This window comes from Pogonomyrmex barbatus, unplaced genomic scaffold (assembly GCF_055798465.1).
Source record: "Pogonomyrmex barbatus isolate J1 unplaced genomic scaffold, ASM5579846v1 scaffold14, whole genome shotgun sequence".
Taxonomy (NCBI): domain Eukaryota; kingdom Metazoa; phylum Arthropoda; class Insecta; order Hymenoptera; family Formicidae; genus Pogonomyrmex; species Pogonomyrmex barbatus.
In genome coordinates, this window is record NW_028297110.1 from 1,542,786 (window position 1) to 1,570,554 (window position 27,769).

At 34.0% G+C, this 27,769-nt stretch overlaps 1 protein-coding gene and 1 long non-coding RNA gene across 4 annotated transcripts in view; one reads left to right on the plus strand and one right to left on the minus strand.

Moving 5' to 3' along the window:
* LOC148937366 (uncharacterized) overlaps window positions 1-9,773 on the plus strand; it is a 34,483-nt gene extending 24,710 nt beyond the window's left edge. The window contains exon 2 of the long non-coding RNA XR_016138337.1: window positions 8,833-9,773. This is a non-coding gene — a long non-coding RNA (uncharacterized LOC148937366). The remainder of the gene's footprint in view (window positions 1-8,832) is intronic.
* Window positions 1-27,394, minus strand: Bruce (BIR repeat containing ubiquitin-conjugating enzyme). 3 transcript variants are annotated; one of them, XM_011640637.3, is made up of 51 exons: window positions 27,102-27,394; window positions 25,685-26,004; window positions 25,315-25,559; window positions 24,829-25,168; window positions 23,215-24,736; window positions 22,928-23,102; window positions 22,534-22,752; window positions 21,842-22,262; window positions 21,599-21,749; window positions 21,244-21,394; window positions 20,933-21,157; window positions 20,599-20,853; window positions 20,240-20,525; window positions 19,992-20,153; window positions 19,283-19,591; window positions 17,895-18,191; window positions 17,360-17,574; window positions 17,108-17,264; window positions 16,802-16,993; window positions 16,505-16,725; window positions 16,042-16,292; window positions 15,606-15,781; window positions 15,241-15,428; window positions 15,008-15,149; window positions 14,368-14,527; window positions 13,794-14,172; window positions 13,524-13,650; window positions 13,199-13,357; window positions 12,673-12,830; window positions 12,338-12,557; window positions 11,520-11,820; window positions 11,080-11,255; window positions 10,806-10,998; window positions 10,499-10,726; window positions 9,841-10,356; window positions 9,231-9,501; window positions 8,855-9,114; window positions 8,341-8,617; window positions 7,676-8,061; window positions 7,346-7,492; window positions 6,919-7,096; window positions 6,672-6,817; window positions 6,317-6,559; window positions 5,909-6,130; window positions 5,482-5,703; window positions 3,977-5,347; window positions 3,372-3,592; window positions 2,629-2,868; window positions 2,256-2,444; window positions 1,795-1,929; window positions 1-1,682 (listed from the first exon to the last, which is right to left on the minus strand). In XM_011640637.3, exons 1-51 carry the CDS (start codon window positions 27,286-27,288, stop codon window positions 1,389-1,391), a joined length of 14,226 nt encoding a protein of 4,741 aa, XP_011638939.2. In that variant the 5' UTR covers window positions 27,289-27,394; the 3' UTR covers window positions 1-1,388. The 3 variants fall into 3 exon arrangements, with proteins under 3 accessions (XP_011638939.2, XP_011638937.2, XP_011638938.2); XM_011640635.3 differs by having other exon boundaries at window positions 21,833-22,262; XM_011640636.3 differs by lacking the exon at window positions 19,283-19,591 and having other exon boundaries at window positions 21,833-22,262.
* Window positions 27,395-27,769: the final 375 nt, after the last annotated feature.

Below are 27,769 nucleotides of genomic sequence, written 5' to 3' on the forward strand. Positions count from 1 at the left end.
TCAAAACAATGTGACTTTATTCGTTCATATGGTCGATTCATATGAAATTTACGTGTACTAAGTAGCTGTTACAATTACAAAGAGCAATTCTCGTTTACGCGAGAAATGTACCACCTGGTTTTCCATTTTCTCCAAGATATCATTTTTTTTTTTTTAGTTGTTCGTTCAATCGACATAGAACACGTACTATTATATTAAACGTTATCTAACGATGTATCTAGATCGTCGTCTCGTTCAGATGACAGTCATTTAGATTCGATCGCATTGCGCGCAGGGATACCTGCTACATCAATAACTCGTAATTAGTTGCACGTATCACGTCTTACTTTCGTCGATTTCTGTCGTGCTTATATTGTCTCTTCGTTGCCGCCCGTAGCCTTTAATAACAAATCTGTTTAAACGCTCGGCGATCGGCTCGTGCATGAAGAGATATTTAATAAAGCAGATCTACTAATAAAATATAATTATACTGTATCCCCCCCAATATAGAAATACACATTTAAAACGAAGAGAACGATGCGTCAGCGATTTAATCATACATAGATAGAATCGTACATAGAGCTATATATATATATATATATATATGTGTATATATATAAAAGAGAAAACAAGCACTACAATTATTGATAAAGTAAAATATCGTTAAAAAGAGAACGTACATCTATACACGGGCATTAACGTGCGACCGCGTCATTCTTGGAAGACACGAGCGACAAGGAGAGGATATAAACGTAATGTCGAAAATTCACATGAGAGTGCAGCTAATTCAGAGTTATGCTACACAAACGAGGAACATGTATAATAAATATCGAATAACAGTTGTGGTACTTATGGTAGTACGAAGTAGTAGAATGCAGCGTACACGTACTATAGCAGCGGCTATAAAAAGTATCTACTACGCACGAGTTTGTTACATTCGCGCTACTTATTCTCTTGCCTCTATCTGTCTCATTCTCGTTCTCCCTTTCATTCTCTCGTTTAATCTCGCCCATGCACACGATTTACCATTACGCACATTCGCTTATCATTGTCATCATGCACACGCTCGCTCGCTCGATCACTCTCTCGCATTTTCTTCCTATCGTAAAATTCTTACTTATTCTCGCTCTACCACGCCTTATATTTTTCTACCTACATCTTCTCATCATCAGCATCATTGTAATAATTATCATCAGCGTATTATTATGTATACGGCCGAAAGTCATTACTGCTTTCTTCTCTAACGTCTTGGCTAAGCATCGGTGATTCGGCCGCTGGACAAGATATCTGTGCACTTGTTTTCAGTCCGTTGTGTCATCTGTTCATGTTTAACGTCCATTTGTTCATTTCGTAACACAAACAATAGACTCTTTTCAAAATGTCCAACAATGTCTATTAACATCCTTTAGCTATTCACACATTTTCGAAACCATCTTCTCCATCTCGACATCTGTATCGATGTCGTGATGCACATGGCTACTCGTGCTGCTATTGCTGATCGGAACCATAGTGTTAGTAGTGATGGGAGTAGCCACTGTAGCGGTCGCGGATGCCGTAATCGTCGATGGTGTGTTCGGTGTTGTACCTGGGGTCCCTGAAAGTTCAATGGGCGAGCCTGGCGATGCAAGAGGTTCGGCCAAATCCTCTAATCCTTTGGGCGTTGGCAGTTTATTTAGTTCCTCCCTCAATAGTCTATAATGCCTCTGTGAATATACAAGAGAAAAATACGTAAAAGGTAAAATTATGATTATAACAACAAATGGAAAATTTTGACTATCTTTGATCTATCTTTTTTTTTCTAAATATAACATTTACCCTAAGAGACAATGCGTTGAGAGAAATGGTACGACCTGATCTACGATCTGAGCCATGCATTTCCATATCTCTTATCCATCCTTCCAGTTGTTCAACAATCTCATGCCTTTTTATCCAAAAGTGAGTATGTATTACCTGTCGCAAAATGATCAAATCTTTATCACTTGTTCTCGTAAGAATTTGTTGTAAAATCATAATCTTCAAGATATATCTTTATTTCGATTTATTTACTGCAATTTCTACAAATTCATTCTTATAATATAAATTATAAATAATAATAAGTTATTGCAATTTCTCCATTGTGCTAAAAACAATATATCTAACATTTTAATAATTATTATCTATTATTTTATTAATTATTATAAATTTTTATTAGAATAAACGAGTAAAGACACGTTATTGCAAAAAGATATATCTCGATCGTTTAAGTCATTTTAAAACTATTTATACGCTTAACGTACCTCCTTAAAGCATGGACAAGGATTGCGTATTTGATCGAGCATTGCCCATTTGGCAGTAGCCTGACAAATATTCGCATTGTACTCTTGACTAGATTGAGCACCGCTTGACGTACCCCGTGATCGTTCGTATCCAGGCTCATTGAAATAGGGTTCTGACACTAAGATTAGCGACTGTATTGATACTAAAACCTGTTTTCAACAAATCAAATTGTAACGATATTATTTAGTTAATAGTCTTCTTTTTGTTGCTAAAATTTTTAAAATTTATTTGCAAACTTAATATTAAACTACCCACTAGATAAATTAATTTTTAACAAAAAAATTTTATCAAAATCGACTAATAAATAAAATATCTTTGATATAGGGAATTTACCTGAAGAAAACTACTTGTGTGCGCATTCCACTTCTCCTCAGGTCGACCGTGCCAAGTGTTCAGTACGCTGAGACAGACCTTCCCGTCATTATATAAATTCGGATTGAAGCGCACCGTATGACGACCCGTTGTTTCTAAGTTTATTAACATCGGGCTGTTAGGATAATCAGGAGGAAAGTACACGTCAAACTCAAAACAACCGTTTGCGTACGGCGTTTCTGCTGGCCCCGTTATGAGTACCTTTAACAATCGTATACATCGTGTTATAATCATAACGCACATACATGCGAGACTTGAGCCGCTAGTTTCAACCCTTAAGCACCGGGTGATCTCGAAAAAAATATAAAATATTCTTTCATGTATATACTATTGAAATTTACAAAAATTTACATTTTGTTTCTATCATAATCTATCGCTAATCAATAAAATAAAATTCGCACAAATTTAGATATCTTCAAGATTTCTTCGTGTCACAATTTCACTGAACAGAGATGTAACCTTTGATATTCGATTTAATTAAAATCCTATGCACATTGTCTTAGCAATAATATTATGAAATACATTCCGATGCTTAAAAGTCATATAGCTATTAGATGACTATTAACCCTGCTGTTCTATCTATTTCTTTTATTATGATATTTAAGATTATCAATATCCATGAAGTTATCACGTGTTAAAAATGATAATTGACGAATAGACGCAGCAATAGGATTAAGTTGAGCTTCATGAGAAAGATAATATACCTTCATAATATCCAATCTATCTGCGTCGCATCTTACAAACACACTACTACTGTAAGACAGAGGCAACGCTGTCGAGAGCGTGACGGCTTCTTGGGCTAATCTTTTCACTCGGGTTGGATGACTTCTTTCGCCGGCAGCCCTCATATTCGATTCGAAGTGATACGAAACGGTAAATTTATAACCTCCACCGTCTGGATTCTCAGTAATCATTTCGTAAGTATCTGTGGTATTAATATAAGTGTTAACTATAAATATTATATTTTTATTAATAATTTTGTAATCATTTTAGACTCTTTAGAATTATATTTCTTCATTTTGAAAATATTACAAGAAAATAATTTAATATGTAAACTTGCATTCTAATTATATAAAAATTTGTCTAAGAAAGTTTAAAAATTTTTTATTTAAAGAATAAGTATATATATTTGAACTATAATCACGTATTATTAAATCGGATTGTGGAAAATATTTAAAAATTAAAAATCTAACATCGTTTTTTTTTACTTGGAGCTATTTAACAATTCTTAATCCACAAAGGACTTTATGATTATGTAAATAATTCTTCCTAAATTTTGAATATGCTGTGCATTGAATAGAGAACTCACCGAATTGTAGATTCTTCATTACTTCCAAGTATCGGTGCTCCAAGTTTGAACGCAATGGTAATTCTGGCGCTGTTGGACTCGATCCGAGTTCTTCACCAATAACGGATAATCGGCACGTCGCGTTTTTCACTATAGTTGCGCTTTCCTGTATATCGGGAATTAATGTGGCCAATCCTTCATCCTGTTCTGTATCGTCGGGATACTTGGACATCACTTTCATGTTCGTTTTGTTGCCCCTCGTGCGATTTATTTTGTTCACGTAAGTGTCCACGCACACTTTCATGCTCGACAAGAGGGACACCACGGACGGTTCTCCGGATCTACCACCGCGCGGTAATAAAAGTGGCGCTAATTGACTGGAGAGTGCCATCGCACGGAGTAACTGCAAGACCGCGCGATACAGAGGTATATGTCTGGCCATATCAAGAACAGAATCGTTTCGTAGATACGATGATAATGCAGGAAGTAAGCACGAACGTGCCAGTAGATCGGGAAATGGAGCAGGTAGTTCCTGTTGGGGTTGTCCGCCTCCCGATGTACCAATATAACTAGCGAGAACCTGTAATAAAACTGTCACATGCTCATCCTCGCATCGTTGGCGTAACAGTGCCTGTTCCACATTCCATGATTGTTGCGTAGATCCAGTTCCGAAACCAGTACCCTTTGCCCAATATAGATGAGAATTGTCATCGCTGCGTCCTCCGCTAGTATTACCACCAATCACACTGCCAATCTGACCGGTCTTATGTTCGGTTGAACTGTCGTTCTGTCCAGTTTGATGCGTGAATATCGCCAGACAGTTTAACAGTAGCAACATAGCGCCTACTTCGATGGTTGTCCCTCGTAAAAGCAACCCATCATCGGTGGTCGGTGATGTGGCGTCCAACAGTTGCTTCAGAACTTGGAACGGCAGGGTCGGCAATGAAGCAGCCAAGGGCGAGGTCAGCACCTCGCCACCTTCGCCGTCGTCAGAAACTCCGAGAGCCAGCCGCAGCAGACACTGCGCTCGTTTCTTGTCTCTCAGCAACACTTCGGCATAGCCCGGTAATCTCAGGAACAAACCGAAAGCCGCGAGAGAATGTGGCGGCACGTAAGGAGCGGGAACCGATGTCTTCGGTGGACAATTTGTTCTACCCTCCTCCAAGGCGTCGTAAATATCATCGTTGGTCTCTAGTTTTACCCAATCGGCATCAGTCTGCTCTGGCGATGGCGATTTCTCGACGAAGAACGACGGCCTTCCGGGATCCGGATATACTAAAGGCAAATGACGCGCCAACACCGCCAATCCGCCACCGGCGCTGAAGACGCCTAATGAACTTTCTATGCTTCTGTAGTTCAACAGTTCGCTATCAGTCTGCTTCGCCGTGTCTTCTGCAAATAAACAACGCATGAATTCGTATAGTGATTTACAAAGATTCATGTTCTTTCAGCTTCAAACAATCAATATTGAAATAGTATAATTTTATTATACATTATCCGCACAAGTAGAAAAAAAAATTAGATACCTTTGGAATCCTTATTACGTTGACGTAAGATAAGATGTAAGCACGGTTCAGATAACGAAACGCCGCTATCCTCAGCGATCGCCAAGAGTTGCGCGATTGTAAGCTGAGGCGGTAGAGGAGTATTTGGACGAGACGAATGTATAAGGTACTGTTGATTTGTCGTGTTGGCTGGGTTTGCTTGTGCATTATTAGTCAAGGTTTTGCTCGCTACCGGCGTTCCGTCTATTAAATAATATAAAAATAATTTCAATTAAGCAATACAATAATAAACAGTACATAAAATTATGCAAATCTATTAATTATAAAATTGTTCTCTTATTTATAGTATACATATTATATATCGTACTTTTATTTTATTGTCAAAAATAATTAACTTCGAAATACAAAATAAAATATCAAAATAAAATATTAATATCAAATAACATACCAGAAGTTAAACGCGCTTTTCTAATAATAGGGCCACGAGCTTGCGATCTGTTCGATACTTCTTTAGCCCGCTTGTCTTTCGCCGTGTTCCCAGCAGCTACGCTAAGTGTGTCCACCACCAATGACATTCCCGATTCCCAGAATTCACGAGAACGATTGTTTCCATTAGAACTTGCTTCGTTACCCTTATATGTATTTGGAAGTAACAAGAGAAGCCACGTTCCTTAAAAATTTCAATAAACATTCATCGTATCAAAAATATATAAATTTTCTAATATTTATATTCTTTCTGTTCTCTCTCTCTCTCTCTCTCTCTCTCTCTCTCTCTCTCTCTCTCTCTCTCTCTCGTCTTTTATTTTTTTATCCATTATTCTTATTTAATATATAACTATACTTTATATAAGCGTACCTGATACTTGCTGTAATATATCTGCCACCGTTGATTGTGTTGACATATATAATAATTGATGATAGTGACCGAGGGGATGAGCAGGATGTGGCGGCATAGATGACATACTATGATTGGTCGCGGTTGCTGAAACTTTCATAGGAGCTTCCGATGTTACCGAAACCAACACTTTCTCTCCTTCCAAGAGTAATTGCAAAATTAATCTTCGCGTAAATCCAGAAATGCCGTGGAGATATCGTACATCTGTTATAATTGTAATACATTATTTAATGGAATCGACTCAAATAATTTATTAATTAGGATATATTAAGAAAACTTAATAAATTATGCGAATAGTATTCAATATCACACTTACTGGAAGTAGTTCGTTGTTGAGAAATAACTTCGATAAGAAGCTTCGCTAGTAATTTTTGATTAGCAAGATGACACCAACAACATCTCGATAAGAATTTAATCATAGCGCTTTCCAGTAAAGCATATGATGCGCTTGTCTTTGAACAACTGCAATAAGTTATAATATAAAATAACATACACATATGTGTCACGAGATGCTGAATTTATGTTATCGTAGATTTATTCTCTAAAATAATGGATAAACACACCTCGCTGCAGATGCAGACGGGCTTTCAATAGGACGATTACTAAGAAGCGATAAAAGAGGTAACCAGAAACCACGGCCTTCTTCACCAAGCCAATCACGCATTCTGCCTTCCGCACATACAAGCGTCAAAAATTCTATCACTATTGCTATATTCTCTGGTTTTGTCATACATAATCCATCTGAAAAAAGAGATTGTATAAATATTATAAATGTTCAATTAAAGAGCTTATTTTTAAGTTTTAATTTAATTTGTGACTTTTGTGTTTTTATTTTAAATTTATATAAATTTATATAAATTTATATACTTATACTAAAAAAATAAATATATAAATATAGAATGTTTTTTTAAAGATATGGCTATGTTAAAAATAATGCTAAAATAATTCTTCAAATATCTTCAAAATAATATCAATAATATCAATGTTTACCAGAATTATTCGAACCAGAACTAGAACCTGCTGCCTTGTCGCTATCCGTCGAATTGACATCTTCCATGACATTATTCTCATTGCTATCACCTGATGCCATTTTACTATCTTGCTGCAGTTGCTTGGACTTTTCCAAATTACAGAAATCTATATAAATATAGAAACATTGTAATAAATTCTCAACAAATTTGCTTAAAATTTATTCAAAAATATTTTAATAAATTATAATCTAATTCTCTCGACAAACAACTATAACATTTTTTTTATATTAAGCAAATTTCCTTATAACATTTTTTAAAGTTTAATGCAAAATATAAAGCAAAATCCTACCTGTGATCGATGCTGTCAATAATGCCGGAAGACCGGAATCGATCAATTGCTGAATACCAGGGGGCGAACGCGCTGCTGCAGCGACAGTCAGTAATTGTCCCTCCGTCAAATGCAACCATTTATGCTTCAGCAAAATAAACTGGCAATACCATCCTTCAGCGTTAATATCGCTTTTCTTATCATCCGTTTGTTCCTCGCTTTTTTTACAATCATCGGATATGGATGTTGACGGATTTACCGCGATATTTGGTACCAAAATTTGTACCCATTCTAAAAGCAGAATCAACAACGATGGTCTCACATAGCAGAAAGCGCACAGGACAGAATCAATCGCTTGTTTCAAAGCTGAGTTGTTGCCAAGAGTTAGAGTCCATTTGTATAATGAGCTATTTAACAAAAAATTGTTGAGATTAATTAAAGAGTTAAACAGTTAATAATAAATATTAAATAACTTAATAGAAAACTAAGTTTACAATTTAAAATTTCAATAATGTTAAAGAGAAGCAAAAGGAAGATGTATGTTATTATGTCATAATCATAATATTCGAATTCTTGACTTTGTAAGAAAAATTCCAAAGATAAATAAAATTTGTATACAACGGTGGAATAAATTGATTTACATTCAAATAAAGATTAAAGAAAGATATGCAACTAAATAATCTTACTAGAATAGTTCATCCGTCAGTAAGATTTGTAGATCATAATTGTGATTCTGCTGTTGATGAGCCTTCCATATGATAGAAGATACACAATGAATATATACCGCTGGTGGATTCACTGAATTATTATTCGTCTGAGGTATTCCATTCGCGGCCGATATTTGCAGCCACGTAAGAACAGCTTTCATGCGAGCTTCTGTGCTAAAGTCCCGAATGGAACACAACTGCTGAAGCAATTCAACAACCAATTGTACGATGGACGTTTCCTGGGAAGTCACAGTCCCTGTGTCAAATATTAGTATAATTATTAAATGCCATCGTAGCGTCGTAAACTTGAAAGAAAAGATTATTATGTCGAGTGTTTTATTTAAAAACAGCTTTAATATTTGCGGTATTCTAAGCAATAGACGTTAACATCGATATACAAAATTAATATTTATTATATGAAGAATTAAATCTTCGCCTAATCTATCTAGCTAAGGCCATTCTTGATTGCAGAAAACGGAGAATAAAGCGATACCTTGGAAGAAAGGGGTGGACCTGTTGTTGAGTAAGAGACCAATGAGACGAAGTCCAAGCTCTCGAGAGTGTAAGCCAAGTTGTAATAGAACCCTCTCCAGGTTAGGAGTAAAGAGAGACGGTGCTGGGAGTAACAGGAGGTTGCAGCATGCCTCGACCAGGCCTTCGACTGAAGCCGCGGAATTAAGCACCTCGACGGCCAGACTACTGTTCAGTGTGCTCACCGATAAACACTGATGCAGCAATCGCAACCAACCCAAGCTACATAAATGTTATCAGAAATCAATCTTTTAAACTCTCATAGCCGTGATAAATTTTTAACGCGTTAACGATACCAATGTTCTTATTTTTGTGATCAAGAGAGAAAATGATGTTACCTAGTCTTTGTTAGTTGTTCTTCGTCTATCGTGTCCGGATTCGTTTTAATTTCGCCGAATGCGGTAGTACCTAATAATCTTATTTGGCTAAGATTTATGTTTGTCGAATCTCGTGGTTTATATAGGCGCACCAATACAGAAGTCGCGACTTCTGGCTGTGATAAGGTAACGCGTATGTATGTTAAGCCCGCTGTTGGCATCGGCGGACAAACCGGCGTTAGCGGACCATTACTTTCTCTTGAAACTTCAAGTGCTACAGCTGATGGACATGCTGTCAAACAAATGTGTACATTAGAAAAAATAATTTTAGATTTGTTTGATAAAATATTATAAAGATTTTCTCTCATTGTTTTTTTTAAATTGTGAATTCTTTGATAAATTTTGAGTCGTTTTTTTTTTTAATTTTTTTAAAGAATAAATCTGTAGTTTAAAAAAAGTGCTTTTAACAAAGAATATAATATACTAGAAACGCACAAATTAATGAAGTTTAATAATAAGTATTTTCAGACATACAAAAAATGGAAATATGCAAAAAGAGAAAAATGCTAAAAAAAGTAATGTCATGAAATTTCTAAAATTTCTTCACATAAATAAAGTATTATAAACTTACTGGACAACGCCGTGAGGTGCGGTTGCAGTTCCACTTTCCTGAGCAAGATTGCGCACGGTAAAGTGATGGTAAGATCAACCCATGCCTCATCGGGATAGAAATGATACGACCACGCTGGTGTTCTTGCACGTTTATGAGGAGTAGCGTTCTGTATAAGAACATCTGCCGGCTGCGCAGTCGGATTCAACCAGGATATCGAACCAAGAGGCGCGAAATTCAATAAACCATCATCGTGAGTCTCTAGCGAACTGACGCCTTTCTTGCTGCTGCTCGCCATCATTTGCATCATATTCGGCGCATTCGATAGATGTTCCATAACGAGAGCGATCACTCCCGACGAATTGGAAGTACCAGCGGTACCACTGTTACTTGACCTCACAAGATTCTCACAGAGTACTTTTACACCACCCATTGCGGTAAAAATAGATAATGACGATGCATTGTCTAACACTCTCAGAATGTACCAAAGAAGAGGTTCAGATAATTGCATAACTCCTAATTCAGTTTCACCGCATGCTGCAAATAATGTATGATCACTTTATTTTATATAAAATTGTATAAAAAAATTTTACGCTTTATTTTTTCTTTTTTTTATATTCAAATAATAGAAAATAAATAAATCTTTCAATATAATATTATATAACGTATAAATTCTTACATGAGGAAAGATAGTGATAAAGAGGTTTGAGAACTAGAGTTGGGTCGCTAGCTTTTTTCGTAAGGGTCGTTAGGAGTTGAAACGTTGCATCCGGTATCGAAGCCGGATCACCGAGCTCGGTAGTCGATGCTGCACTTGCACTTTCGCCTAAGAGCATAGCTAACGAGGATCCTGTGCTATGACCGAGAGCGCCTAGTAAACGCATCATAGTTGGCTCGTGCTGTAAAACTTAAAAATGAATATTCATTTAATAAGATTTAATACACTTCGTGAAATACAATATATTATCGTTTATATCAATAATTACCAGTATCAGCGAGACAAGGCACAGAAGATTTACTGGTCTTAGGTTGTTGTAGGCAAAAAGAATTTCGTTGTTCCGCTTTGCTCTCATCGGTTTGCCAAGTATTTGCATTCTGAGAATCACTCGTATTGCTCCTAGAACTCCAAGTCTCAGATAGTTCCATTTCCGCTGATTCCTCCGAATGTTCTTGACGAGTCTATAAAATATATAAAGTTAATATACAAACAGATAAATTTTTTTAGTAGTTCATAAATGTAAAATAATACAAAATACGTACACTTGGTAAAGGAGTTTGGATAAGTGTACACACTAATTTGATCAGAGCCACGATTAAAGTATCCCACGATGCAGGGCGACATTGTCTCGCATCACCACCGAGCACACATGCAAATAGACCACCAAAACTACCAGATTGGTTTGCTGAATCAACCGCACCTCCACATTGTGCGCCAACTAGTAGAATAATTTTTATGCAATAATCTTTTTGCGACAGAAATAATGGAATCAAATCATTAACAGAAAATTTAATTTTTGAAACAGGATTTCATTATAAATCAAAATAATTTTAATAAATTAGTAGTATCAAAAATGGAACGCAATCTATTAATTTAAAAATCTGTTTGTTGATTTCTTCTTCCATCGTAATTCGTTGGCGTTTTTTTTTTTTTAAATGTAATTGTTGATTTTCATAGAAATAATAAAAAATAATAAAAATACCTTCAGATCCTTTGACGTATGTTGATACCAATACACCAACACATTCGGATATGCTCATAGCAATGCCTAAGTCGGTATTGACATAATTCAAATTAACTACAGATGTTATTAGCTTGCACTGTGCATCTAAAGGTCCCTTTCTTGAGATAAGAGGACCACTTGGTTGTACAAGTTGATACACCACTTGCAGTAAAAGATCTTTTAAAGAGTTACCTAAACAGCTATCTGTTGTAATAACATCGCACATCATTTCTAATCTAACGAGAAAATCGTGCAATGCTTGGCAAACTGTAGGCCCAGCCTGAAATAGAAATATTACTATAAGAAAAATATAAAAAATAAATATATTATTCTATTTTCATGTACATATGATATATAAATTATTATATATATATATATATATATATATATATATATATATATAAATTAAATATAAGCACAAGAATATGATAGAATAGCCATTTCTATCATATTATTTCTTAATCAAAGAATATTTTCAAATTACTTCATAATTTCATAAATTATTTTTTTGAAGAAAATAATTAAAATGCAATATACATTATTATTATTAATAATCTTTATTATTAATAATCTCTAAATGCATTGTTTTTAATTTTGCTTCTTCATAAATTTCTTCATAAATTTATTTTGTAACTTGGCGATATTTAATATATTTTAATATTTCATTGTTTCATGATAAAATATGAAAATCTTGTGTGACTGATTTTTAATCAAAATTTATGACATAACAAAAAATTTTGATAAACGTTTTGATAAAACGTTTTTATAATCTATGGTAGAAAGAAAACTATCCTCACCATAATATATTGCTTATCCATCGTATTGATATTTAATCCGTTACCGGAAAGTAGGCGCAACAACATGAGGCCTGTGTTGCGTTCTTTAACAATACAATTAGCCATAGAAGGATTGGGTGTAAAGCCGTCTAAACCAGAATATCTTCGTGACGGTTGATTGCAGACGATAGTTAAACATTGCAATGCAAGACACCAAGCACGTAAAGAAACACCAGTATGCCTAAAATTTAACATATAATTCGAGTGCAGTAGTATTAAAGTACTAGTATCGCGTTTTAAAATAAATATTATTATCATTGATTATTCCTTATCAAGCAACAAGTTTGTTAACTTACCACAATAATGCAGATATTAAACTCGAAACAGCTGCTGGACTGAGTGGAATCAAGGGTGTTAAAGCAGGATCAAATTGCGAGTTTGAATGTTCAGTAGCAGCATCCATATTCAATGAAAACCAAAGTTGAAGAACGAGTTCCAAGTTTGTACTGTTATTCTGTAATATGTAAACATAAGACAATAATGCATATATCACTTAATATATCCAGAAAAAATATTTGTTCTAAGTAAGTATATTTAATAAGACCAAGTCTGTATATTATATTTGTTAAAAACATTAATTAAAAATAATTGTACAAAATATAATTATCTAACTTAATTTATTAAATAAAATTAAAGACTTTGATATGCTTTTTCCATTTAAATATAAAACTTTATTATCTTTAAGAAAGAAAAAAAAAGCCAAATCAATAATATTAAAACAGAAGAATCAAATTTAATCAAAATTTAATTCTTAAACAAATTAAACAAATTTAATCAAACGCATACTGCAAATGCATTTTATTTTGATAATAAATAACTTACCCGTAAATATAAGTCTGTAAACATCTTTTCAAAACATCTTGTTAACATAGAAAGATTAGAAGGGGTAGGATCAGAAAAGTTTCCAGTTTCTTGACTTCTATCATTTGTTTCGGTACGTAGGAACGTTTGTTGACAACAGCGATTTGCTTCCGTCGGCACCTATAATAAAATTTGATCCGTATAATTTTACAATAATTATCTTGTTAAAAACATTAATAATTCTTATTCTATTTTTCTTGTTAAAAAGTTCTTAAAATTACATACATTTGAAATATCCAATTTTGAATAATACAAAAAACAAAATGAATATAATACATAAACTAACGTGTATTGTCGCATTTATACTGTGAGGTAGATTGTACATGCCGACTGTAGACAATATCCTCAGTGATATTTCTACACCCATTTCAACTCCATATTCCAAGCGTGCATCCATTGCTAAAGAAATGCTCCTAAAAATATATTATTTTTTAAAAACATTTTTTCAATAAATATTTTATCATAAAAAAACGTAAAATTTTTAAGAATTAATTAATTAATCATTTTCTTTTAAATATCAAAAAAGAAGAGAAAGAAAGAGAAAAAATCTAAATACCCAGTAATGGCAGAAGTTAAAATTTTTGATACTGTGCTATCTTTCTTCAACATATTCCTGCCACGTTCCAATATATCGTCCAAAAAGTCTTCCAATTCGCTGTCATCGGATTCTAAAAGGGATGGCAGATAGCCATTGGACTTTGACGTGCCAGCGATAGTTGAAGTTACCACGATATTATCTTGCGCGTCCTCGTCCGCGTCTCCTTCGGCGAATCCTTCATTTAATGCAGTAGCAGGTGTACTCGTACTAGCAACATTGGCTGAATCCTCTTCCACTGTACGACTTTCCTCTGTATGATTTCCTAGAGATTCCAAAATCTCTTCCGATGGACTACCTTCGTGCGTAGAAGTACATGCTTTGGGATACAATCGTCCTCCTATAAATTAAGTTTTGTCTATTTAATTTATATTTCTATTCAATTAAACTGCTGAAGAAATTCAATTTTACTCAAAGAAAAAAATAGCAAAGACTTTCTAATGTTTTTAAAATTTAAAAATTGTGAACAAAGTATCATTATCAATTGTTTCTATCATTTTTCCATAATACTATAAAAGATGTAAATTATTATTACCTTCCAATAAGTCCATGAGAAGACAAGAAACAGCATGTGACGACCAAGCAGCATCAGATGTGTCTGTTGCCAATCTGATTAATTTCAAGAGTTGTTCCTCGGTCATAAGCTCACACAAGCCTATTGCAGGTCGTGTAGATACCACTAGCCTAGCGACTACCTATGTACGATAATTCAGAAATGTAATTATAGGCATAATTACTAAGTCATGTGGACTTTATAAGGTAAATCCAAAAAAAGATTATATTTATAATTAAACTGATATTAAAAGATATCAGAAGATTTGTATTCTATAATCTGTATAATTTTCCTTCTTTGGTAGTATATGAATTTTTTATTATGTGTAACATTAGATTTCAAATTACAAATTACAAATCCAATTGTAAAAACAAAAAATGATAAATCGTAATTAAATTATATTACGCATACGGTATTTCGTCAAATTTATATAGTTTTCTTTCTACCAAAGCCAAACTACATTTTGAAACGATATCATATAAATTTAGAGGAAGAAAACTTTGCAAATAATGAGATTCGACGTCCGTCGAGTTAAAATAAACATTTTACAATATATAAATCTAACAAGAATTCATGGCATAGTACATCGATGGTTTGCTTTTTCAAACTTAATAGATCTCACCTTGCAAGCTAATAAAAACATATCCACATTAGCCGAATTATGTAAAATGAGCGCAACGAGACCACGTGCCACTGGTAAAACATTCTGATGGGATAAGTTCGTCACATTGTATTCGACTTCCAAATCCATAACATCCGATTTGCTGCAAATATGTGTGTAAAAAATAATTATTTTCTCAAATTATGTCATATATCATACAAATTGAACAAAACAAACTTTTGCAGTGTACTAACCTAGTGCTGGATCGCGCTTGACTGCAACACGGACCACGGAACAGCGCCTCATTTTTCTTAAGAATATCTTTGTAATGCTTGGCAGAATGTTGTTTTAGCGTCTTCTTGAAATAACGTTCTTGAACCTTCAGGGTCGCTTCTACTTTATTGTACAATGTAGCAGCATCAGACGAAAGAGTCATCAATCCCTAAATATATCATACATTTACATTATTTTTATATTTATTAAATTCACTTAAATTTTTATATTAGCCTTTTTAATATTTAGTCCATAAAAATACTAATAATTATATATATTTTTTTTAATTTAGTAATTAAATTTACAAAAATTATTACTTCGATATTACATATTCGATATTACATACTTTTGACGCTGCAGACTTTTTTGCTTGTTCTAATTCATGAAGTTGTTGTTTATGATGCAACAAACGTTTCTGTAATCTTTTACGGTAACTACGAGAGGCTGATGACCGATTAGCATTAACATATCTCCTTTGCATAGCTGATTCTCCTTGAATAAATTCCCAACGGGAAAATAAACCTTGCAAAACAAATATTATAAAGATATTATTCTATTATAAAATCACAATAAATAAAAGAAGAAATATCTTATTTCTTTTAAAGTACTGATATTTATTATCTTAAAATATTTTTATTAAGATCATGTATAAAAATATAGAATTTTTTCTCTGGTTGCTAACTTTTTAATATGTTTTCAAAGTAAATAATTAAAAATAAAATTAAAGTTAATAATTAATAAAAAAATATTTTAAAAATATTATAAACATGTGTATAAAATACCTTGTTCTTTAGTTTTCTCATGATTGTCTTCGAAACAAGGCGGAGGTGTAATAGTATCTAAGCATACTGATAGAAACAATAATACCCAGCCTATTAAGATAATATCCAGTCGAGTAGAATTAGATGGCTGTGCGTTCGTAAGCGGAATCAATAATTTACCCAATGTACGAACCATAGCTTCAATAACTGAAGATTTATTTCCCCCGGCTAGTAATGATTTCCGCCCAAGAAACGTTAACAAAATAAATACCCTAAAATAGAATTTAATTATAAAACACCACATCTTATAAAATTATATTTAAGAATTAATTCATGTTTTATAAATCACAGAAAACTCTTAAATAAAAAGAAGTAACTTTTTCGAGAAAATTTTCTTCTTGGATTTACGCTTTCTTTAAATTTTGTATAATATTTAAAAATCTCATATGCATATGTTAAGTGCAAAGCAATAAATATTCCTCACCTGTCTTGAGGGAAAATATGAGTCGACGACGACGAATAAAGATTTATTAAAGTATTGGATAAGAAATTTCCCCACCATGGTTGATGCCCTGCCATGCCAGCTAAGAGCGCAGCAGCGTGAAGTTGCAAACGTGGAGCTGGAGTTACAACACATATCGAGTGGAAAAACTTTTCACAAATCGTTGGAGTAAAAACTTCGTATAACGATGTCGGTCGATATACCTATATTTAAAAAAATATATAACTTATTATATAATTCTCTTTGTAATTTAAAATCGGTGATATAATGTATACATACACTAGGTACAGGACCAATTTCGTACACAGTATACAATAAAATATCAAGTAATGTTTCTTCTAAAACTCGTAATTTATCACTGGGTGCATTAGCTAAAGATGTTGTTGGCATACTTCGCAAACCTCTCCACCACTCGAGACGTCGCCAGACACTTCGTACAATGTTTAATTGATGTTGAAACATAATACATTCCTATAAAAAATATCAGATTAATTAATAGTTATAACAATCAAAATCAATTGCTTTGTTAAAATAATAAATCTGAATCATTCTTTTCTGAAAGAAACTTTCAAAAATATAACTCACTTGATACGTCGACATTATCTTCGCCGAAGGCTGTTCCTTACTTTCATTAGGAATCTTATTGTAACACAAGTAATTTTGCATATGCATAACATTAGGAGTTTCCGAACACAATAATGGATCCAACAAAGTTTTTAATCTTTCAGTAGCTAAACTAAATCTGAAAACAGGAAGAGAACATTTTTAGCATTAACAGAAACTACACGTATATAGTTCTTCTTCCTTTGTTATGCTTATCTTAATTTCACACAATACCTGCATTGTACATCTTCCGCTAAAGCCGATAATATATTACATTGCGTATCAATGGTAGCTTGTAAAGAAGAATCAAAAATGTCAGCATCAAACGATGAAGCATCGTTTATTTCTGAATAATCTTCTCCAGGCAAAACTACCATATGTCCGTAAAACATTCCTAATGGTATTTTACACGTAGTTGTGGACATTCCATAGCGTCCTATCGTAGTAATCTAATAATGAATATAAAATATTATTAAATGTGAATATAAAAATGATATTAATTTATAAATAGAAAAAATCGATTAGTATTCTATAAGTAGGTCGTAGAAAAAAATAAAGAGGAACAAATCGATATGAATAAAAAGAAAAAACTAATTAAAAACATAATAAAACATAATAACATAATAAAAAAATATTATAGACAAAATGTTTGAATTAATTTAAGCTAAGTTTAATATGTTTTGCAAGACTTATAAGAAAATTATGAACATCGTAAGCAAAAAGGAATAAAACTGAACATAACGAAACATATTTTTAATACATATTTTACCTTGAGATATCTACACACAGGTGGTGGCTGAAGATCGGAGACAATCAATGGCTTACTTCCAATATCCCCAGCAACAATAAGTCGTGTGCCATCAATTTCTTCACTCTTGGTCCAGATATCTATAGACAGTGACACTAGATCGTTGCATGAAGGTATCATCAGATCAGTAAGCAATATGGGTGACCCAAAGTCTAAAATAACGAATCGACGAGCTCCCGAATGCATTCGTTCGACTACCAACGCTTGTTGAGGTGGCCAACACAGCAATCTTCCCCATGGAAATGTAATATCGTCTCGCTGCAACATATATAACTAATTAATCATCAATGCAATAATTATTTTTAAACTTACACACTTCCCAAACGCAATTTGGCAAAAATATAAGAAAGCGGAATATTTCATTCACTGCGACAATCATTACTATAGATAAATTAATTGCGTTTTGGATATACTGAAATACATAAAGAATTATACTATATAATATCACACGACCCACGAGTGTGTCTTAATGACAAATTCTTTATTAAATCTTTAATCAATAAAATGTTTATGTTGCAAATACAAAGATCTCTTTACAAATTGTAAAAATGATATATAAATTTAACTAATTTTAAATAAATATTACTTCAATAAAATATATTAATGAATATAAAATCAATTCCATTATTAATCATAGAATTTGTCATTATGTTAAGATCACTAATTATGAAACACCTCAAATAGTAAAATATCCACATTAAATTATAAATTGAAACATAACTAAATTTATAAAATCTGGATATACATATTAGTATATCTATTATAATTTATAAAGATAAATTTTTTTTTAATTATTGCAAAATTGCTTACCATTTCTGTATTAATAGCACGTATATAAAAAATAAAGCGAGATTTCACTCAGTACATTAAGTCGATATAATAATTAATCCTATTGCATTAAACAGTAAAGCAAATTTATAAAAAAGAACTGAAACCGTGTCAGCTGCATGTACACATAAATGCGAACTGTTTATGATGAGATTAATATAAAACTAGTTGATAGCTAATTTCTCGCTGTAAATAATTTAAAATAAAAGAAGGAATAAGACGAAAACCCTGCGAAAAATGGCATTATATGCAATAATTGTATGCAAGGATAACACCAACATCAAGTACATAATTGAATCAATTTCATGTAACTCATGCAATTTGCATATTTAAAATATCATTCAGCTGCGTTTGATAGATAAAAGATTTTCTAATGAACGATATCTTTTACAACCAGCATATTAACAAAGCGATTAAATGACGAAAGAACACAGTGTAATACTGAACTTAGAAACAGAAATTGAGAAAAAAAGAAGAAAATAAATAAGAGTGGTGCGTGTTTGTCTGTCTATGTAATCTACCTTTTTAGGATTATTGCCTTCCTCAACTTTGTTTACAGTGGTATTGATATTTTGTACGCATGACTTTTCTTTTATTACAATGGAATTTAATATGTGTGAACTAGGCATATTATTTTGCGTGCTATGCCAAGTCTGATTATCGCCAGACATTTCGTTAGCTTCGTCATAATCTGATTGTTCATCAGGAGTGAGCAATAGTTGCGGAGACGGCTTCTTTAACACTCTTCCTGTATACATACTAAGCAGATCGCTTAACGTAGCTGTCGATTTAGCTTGAACATGTTGTCCTAGCGATCCAGCATCCAAGTTCTATAATTAATATTTCTATCTGAATTAAAATTCATCTACTCTATAATATCTATACTGTATATACTCCATTTATGAGTTTATAACTCTTAACAGCCTCTGTTAATTATGAAGGAATGCCTTGCCTATTCTACGAATGCTGAAATTTTTCTGGCACATTATACGAGTCTTACAGTTGTGCTCGAATCTATCTGCTCGAGTCTATTGTCTATAGCCTAATACCACATTACATGAAATATTCGTTGTTATTGAGATCACAGCGTTTTTTAATAAATAAGAAATGATCTAAGAAATGATCTATTTTACATGTCCGCTTTTATATCATCATTACGAAATGATTCGCATTGGTTCATCAAAAAAATATCGCAGCTCCTAACAGATGTAAAACATGCAGGCGACTTACATATGTATGATGTATCGTTTTAATGTCGGGTACACCGTTGTTGCTTGTCGTTGTACTGTCGTACAAAGTCGGTCCAATATTAATTGTGTTCATGCCGGGATCAATCTTTTCCATCTTCGTACCATCGGAGGCAGCATGACAAGTAAAATGAAGAGGTTCGACCTAAATCAATATTCAAACGTCAAAATAATGCGGAACACAAGAAATAATTTTATTAAATAATTCTCTTTTATTAAATAATTTTTTACCTCGAGAAGACCCTTCATATTATGATTAGCGCATAATGCCTTTAATTTGCTAGATATTACAAATTCACTAGCGGGATGTGTAGGCAGTGTGAGTAGGTCCCTCAAATCAATAGAATCTTGCGATATCTTGGATGAGTGTACAGCATTCGACGAAGCGATAGATGGACCTGTTTGCTCGGTAGTTACGACAGACGCATATGTCACAGGTATAGAACTAAACTTTGGTAACATTGGTGGCTCTAAGTCGAAAAGTTCCGTTTCAAAAGGTGTGTTATATAGACCAAATCTAAAAAAAATTCATTAGTTATTAAAATAACATTAAAAAATATATAGAAATTATAAGAAAACAGTGGAGAAACCTTGTCGCGAGCAATAAATGGTAAGGATTCACTCTATTAGATATTTCAGTTGCTATCTGTTGCACTAGGGAGATACATTTATGGGCAATACTGTAATTTCTATCTAATGGCAAAAATCTGGTAATGAGTAATTGGAGCCATCTCAATGAACCAGCCCAGTGAACTTCTACTATCGACGGCAACAAATTGACCAATACAGAGAGCATGGCCTCGTCAAAAGTTTGTGCCGGTGAATCCTCTATATTATAAAATCCTCTAAAAAAAAAATAATAAATTTGTTATTCTTTTTTATAAAATCTCCGTGTGATTATTACTATTTCGAATAATCACTTACCCGCTACAAAGGACAATTAATTTAACACATTTGTGTGCTATACTCCTGCCAGCATGCAACAGACAGGTTCGTAACAAGCTAGATAATCGCCCTTGTACGGAGCGTATCGTCTCTAATTGAAGAGCTTTGATCTCCGCGCTATTCTGAATGCTACGCAATCTTGTTAGTCTTATTGAAGCTACCCATATTAGAATGTCAAGAGCTATAGATTGTACGACAGGAGAGCTGCAAACGTATTTACTCAAATTATATATAATTCAATTTTCTATACGCCCAAACATCATTGAGTTTCTATTGTTCTTATTACTTACTCGACAGGTACTTGTAAACATGCGACATTCAGAAGATTATCAACAAAGGTTTTGGATTCTAACATAGCACACCTTTGCATTCTTTCGTCAGGCATGCTGGTAGGATTTACTGATCGCACTGTGATGGAAATCTCGTGAATCCAGTTGCAACCTCAAATAGAAAATATAATTTCTCAATGTTTTAAATGTTCTAAATAATCATTCTCTCATTATGATAAAAATCTGACAACACAAAATAAAATTGTCACATGTATACAAAAATTTTTTTGTAAATTATGTATGAAATTTATTTATAATTAATTTAATTTAATCAATTTATTAAAATATTAATAAAATGTACTTAAAGTACATTTACCAATGTAGCAGCCTAACTTCTTACTATTCGCACCTTCTTCTAATCGTTCCCCAGCATTTGGGGGTACAAGTGGTCGTACTTCAAATATCTTTAACTTTTTGCACGTAGGTGGTTTACTTTCAGCTAAATTTGCTTTCGACTTTGTAGATGTCTTAAAAAGAAGAGAAAACATTTTAATCAGATATCGATTCTATTGTACATAAAAACATAATGTAATCAAAGAACGATAAATACATCACTTACTCCATCCTTTTGATCTACTAAAGCTTTAATATGAACAAGTAATGTTCTAGCTTTCGAGCGAAACAATTTTGGGCTTGTCAACGTTACACATCCCGAGCGACAGGATAAGTCTACGCAACGATGCAAGTCAATAGGACCACAGAGGATCTCGGTGTTGTGCTGACGTTGATATTCTTCTGTAATAACCGGATTCTCATTCTTCTGATCGGTTCCTATATTAAATTCAATTCTTTCATCTACAGGAGTGGTCGGTATTTTTTGATGGCCTATCCTCTTTATATTTTGCTTCAACAAAGTAACTTGAATAGTCGGTAACTCTTGACAGAACGCATGCAAGGTAAATCGGACATCAACATGCCCTATACTTCCTGCTGCGCTTCGAGGTAAAGTAAGTTCGAATACATGTTCATCCCAAGTAGTCCTAATATAATAGAAAGAAATTCCCAGTAAGTATGTTGTAGTTATTTTTTTTTCAGTCATGAATTCTTTGTTCAATTTTTTCTTAATAGACTATATCAATTTTCTCTTATCAAAAATTTCATGCCATAATCATTTAATGTATAATTCTTTAATTTTAAATATATATAGATATCTTAACAATTTAAAGAATTTATAGTTGAAAGATAAAATACGGTTTTTTTTTAAATTTCTTATACGCGTTTATTGGAATATTTATAATTATGTCGACTTACGCATCATTTTGCAACCGCCATGTTCTTGTATGATGCTGATCTTCCGATTGATGTAGATGTTGCGGATGACGTCTTTGTCTCTGAGCTTGCATCATTTCACTCCAACACGGAGGAACAGTCGCGCTGTACGCGGGGGAATGTCGACTAAATCGTGTAAGCTCATATAATAGCCCTAAGTCCCAGTAAGAGAAATTCGATTTATGCGCTAATAGTTCATCGCTGAAAAATTCAAAATGTATGATGTATATAAATATTAGAGTCAAATAAAAATTGCTTTCACACAATGTTTTGTGAATAATGTTACAAAAGAAACATGTTGCACAGTTAAAATATGACGTTAAATACGTTCGACTATCGTAAATTCGTTATGAAACGTTTGGTACATGAAACTTACTAGCAAATCGATGACGTTGATGTGCTAGGAGCTATATTTTCACAAGTACAATTTCCCTCACTACCCATATTCACATCATCAATATCTTCTTTCTCCTCCGCGGAATCCTCTTCCTCTGCTGTAATGAAGAAATGCAATGTGCCATCACTTGTGCACACACACAGCCTTTCCAAACCTAAAAGAATCAGCTGTTTCAGCATCCAACATTCACAATATATATTCCTAGAGATATTTCAAATTTATCTTTCACAATTACTCGTTTTTCTTCTTCAACAAAGAACACTTACTGTTGCAATAAGTCGCGGAGATGAATTTCTTTCCGTCTAATCTTGCTTCTGTTACAGTCTTCAGTGTACTTAAGTTTAATAATCTAACCACACCATCCTTGCATACAAGGGCAATTTGTCCGGCAGGTTCTTGTATGACTGAATTACTAGCAGAATTGGTATTAGAGTTAGTAGAAAACGACGTACACTTTTGTTTCTCGTGAAGAGGAAGAAGTACGTGTTCTATCGGCGCCTGTTCTAATGGTAATTCCCGCTTCACCAACGGTTCCGATGCCACTTTTACTACTGAGCCAGTAAAATCCAAAGCGTACACGAGCAATATGGCATTCGTGTTGTTCTCGTTATTATGAATTTCGCCATTTATTAATTTGCTGGACTGACTATCGTTATGGTCCCAATACATGTAACTTTTCTGGGGAAAGAAATCACTCTCGTCGTCAACGTCCATCTGATTGGTATTCGACGAGGATTCGGCGGAAGTATTATCCGCCGCAGGACACATCGCGACATACAGATATCTTCCGTCCTTGGACGGAGTTATATATGTAATACAAAGAGAATCCGGAGCATTTATCGCTAGCGTCTTGACGACCACCGGTTCCTCCTTGGTAATTTTTACAAGATCTAAGCTCTTTTTATTTATCGTTGTCAAATCAGATGTCGAAGCGAAGTGAGTCGAACCGTTGATAGGAGCAAGATTGGAATCGTAAGGAGTTGATGTTGTCGGAGCCGGATAAAAAGGAATACTGATTGGACTTGAATAAATGCCATTGGAGGACGAGGCGGTAAGGGTACTAGTCGGGAAGATACCGTCGTAATGCGGACCGACTACCATGTCCGAATCTACATCTTCAATAACTGGCACTTCATAAAAAATTTTGCTGAGAAAGAGCTCTTGATACAAACTCTCTTGACGTCCGCCGTTTGAACTCGCACTAGTCCCTGTCCCAGATAAGGTTTTCTTAGTCTTCGAGTCTTTAGAATTATCTTCCTTGATGGGTTGCGCTGTCGCAGCTTTATGATGAAAGTCATACAATACTAAGTAATGCAACCTCGACGATATGTACCTATCACCCGCTACCTTCATTATGTCTAGAGTATCACTGGCGGCACTATTTACACTGTTCATTGCACGAACCAACGACGATGAGCTTGCTAAATCGCTCGACGCGGCCCATACATTTTCTAAAGTTCTCAATTGCGAGGGATTGTTAGCTGTCATTGTAACCCCGCACACTAAACACGGTCGAATTTTATGCTCTACTGTCTCGATGTTTATGGATGATGAAGTTGTGGAGTTGGTGCCTTTTGCTTCCTCCTTCAGGGTTACTGGTGATCCTACCACCGACAGTGCTGTAACTTGTACTTTGTAAAACGATGAGGGCTTATATTCCGAAAGTGGATCCGAATCCGAGCCTAAATTTGTTAAATATGAAGACAAATTTCTCGCAGCACAAAACTGGATCGTTTCTTTGTTGTTTATTTCTTGATCTAAGGATGATATATAACATGATACTTCTCTCTGCAAAATAACAATATATTGTATGATTTTAATAAAACGTATTCGTAAATTTTGCCATGACATTGATCATGTAATAATCACGGACAGCTTACCTTCAACTGATTTGTTATATTCCAAATATTTACAAAACCATTAGAAGAGGCTGTAGCCGCGAGGCCCGTGACATTAGTAGTGCCTATAACATCAACTGTATCGCCTACTTCGCGAGCGGGAGCTGTTGCGAGAGTAACAGATAACGGAACATTCTGTGTATATTCACCCTTAACGAATGGACATGCCGGTGAATGCCTCTCATGTTCTGACCACGGCTCATCCGTAGGCTCCCAACATACCAAGCATACATTACAGGTAAAACACATGGCCCTATCGTCACCTGTGGCATTCGGTTCGTGATAGAAACCAGCCTGTGCCATTTGATCGGGTAAAGCCCATCTGAAAGAAAATTCAATTACAAATTAAATATCTATATATTAAAACAAATTGCATTTATTGCATTAAAAATAAAACAGGGAAGGATAGAACTATGTCATTATCTGCATTTTATATTTAACAAAACTTGGCATTTGTAACATAATTACTTGTAATTCATATGTGGCCATTTTGGAAAAGTATTACGACGTGCTGCTTCACTAAACATTAACGCCCTATCGGTGGGACCACCTTCTAACGCAAGACTGGGCAATAGGCCATTTAATCGTTCATTGATTGCGGAGGCAATGGGCAGCGCCGCTATATGCCGATTTTGCCTCTTTAATTCCATCACTAAGCCGGAACAGACGAGCTTCAAAGATCCATGTGGTAACTCCAAGCATATTGTATTCCACTACAAGCAAAATTTTCATTATTTTCATATCAAAGCTATATCAAAGAGTTATATAAATTCAGGATATGTTCCATATTATAGTACAATATAATATAGCAAATAGGTTTTATAAATTATACACTTACTTTCTGAGCTTTAATGCCTTTTTTCTGATTTGTTTGTGCCGCCGCGATTTTACTTGAAAGTTCTTGCAACACTTCCAGCACATGTTCTACACTTGGCAATTCTACACATTGTAGGCATTGAAGTAATATTATTGCCTCTGACAACAGTAGCTCCAACTTTACAATATCTTCACTTTTAGAAACTGGAGTTTGCAAAATTGTATCCAATAGCAAGACTCCATTGTAATCACTACGTATACCAATCCCTCGCCCATCAGTATAGAGTACTTTGTCTATACCATCTGCTAAATATATTCCTTGCAATTTCCCATTTGCTTTACCTGTAACAATCATAATTATGTAAGTAAACATCTCATAATTTTTCATGCATATATAAATATTTTTTTCCTTTTTATATAATAATATACAGTACAATAATGATATATTTATTAACAATTTATAATTAATGTATATTTTAATAATTAGTAAGAAATATTACTTAGAAATGTAGTATCTTTATAATTAATTACTAAATAAAATATTAATATTAAATATTAAAATATTATTAATATTAAATATTAAATATTAAAATTTTTATATTGTTATGTTTTTATATTACATAATCTTATAAAATTATTTAAAATTATCTAAATTATTTGATACTAAATATATATATTTTTAAAAAATATCTTTTAACATTAAAATTTTTACATATTTTTAATATAATCCTAGAAAAGTTATATAAAAATAAATGCCTTAATTTTAAGGAACATTGACAGCTTTTTTGTTATTAAGACTTATTACAAAATGCTTAATCATTATAGCTAATTGAGATAAAGAAATCATTTATAAAAAATTTTTATCATTAGAACTAAGCTAAATGTCAAGAAACAATTGATAAAATCTATAGAAATAATTCTTAGAAACCCATAACAAGAGATATCATAATACTGTACACTGTCGACGATTATAGAGATTTATATTTTTTTAGCATTTATATTTTTTTTTTTTTTACATTACTCTTTATATACAAAAACAGTCATATTCGCGCGGAACAGAACAAAGGATCGAGAAAACGCTGGAAATAAAAGCTTGGGCATTCAGAACAGAACGTAAGTTCGAGCTCGTTTCCTCGAGCACAGAGACGAATCCGGCGCCGCCGTTGTCACCGCTTTGAGGTCATCTCGCGCCGGAAAGTTCCGACGAAGAAGAGGAAGTGTCCCATCGCGCGCGTAATCGCGGCCCCGCACTCGATAAACGTGCGCGACCTTGACTCGAGCGAGGTGAATCGCTATTGCACAGTATTCCGTAAACGTCGAGCGGACGACCGCGACGGCGCCGACGGCAGTGCCGGTCGGTGCCGTTCCGTCGCTCTTCCGGCATCGGCACGCGCGTGCCGAGGATCGATGCCAACGGCGAGGAGGCGCCGCATGCTCACCCGACAGGGAACTCCTCTGCAGGATCACGCCGGAGTTGACATCGAACACGTATACTTGTGCGCTGCCAGTGATGATGAGCAGAACGTTTAGACTGGCGTGATAGATGATGCTCTTGCACTCGGTGTCCACGTTCAGGCAGCCGTCTTCCTTCAGTAACCACGGGTCATCATCAGCCATTTTGCTCATACGGATCACGCGTCTGAAAAAGTCTATCTAACGCTCGGACATCACGAGAAACATGGCGCACTCGTCAACGCCATCTTTGAATGGAACGTCAGCAGACCGATCTGAACGTAGCCGACTATCGTTCCGTGACACGATTGATCCAGCCGATATATCGAGTTTTGATTCTCGAGATCATGTCGAATCTGTTAAGCTCATATCAGAACTACGTATCGAAGATCGAAACTGCATGAAATTTGATCCCCTTTTATCGATAAAGGTGCCTCTGAAAATGGCTCACAGCCAATCAGAAGGCTTATAAACTTTTAGACTTTTATCGATAAAAGGGGAATATAAGCTAATAATTTTTAATACATTGCATAATTTATTAATAGATTGAATCGTTTTAAAAAGAGTATTTGGTGTCTAAACTCTTGAAAAAGTCTATATATTTCGAATTTATAAAATACAATATAAATTATCAATATTAGGTTTTTATAATTTT

What these genes read in the sequence shown, in the direction of transcription:
- Bruce (XM_011640635.3), bottom strand. Translation starts at nt 27,288, where the DNA reads ATGAGCAAAATGGCTGATGATGACCCGTGGTTACTGAAGGAAGACGGC. An exon ending in AAACGATACATCATACATAT is followed by an intron (nt 19,592 to 19,991) that starts GTAAGTCGCCTG and finishes TATTAATTATAG; the next exon opens with AACTTGGATGCTGGATCGCT. An exon ending in TTATCACTATCTTTCCTCAT is followed by an intron (nt 10,357 to 10,498) that starts GTAAGAATTTAT and finishes CATTATTTGCAG; the next exon opens with CATGCGGTGAAACTGAATTA.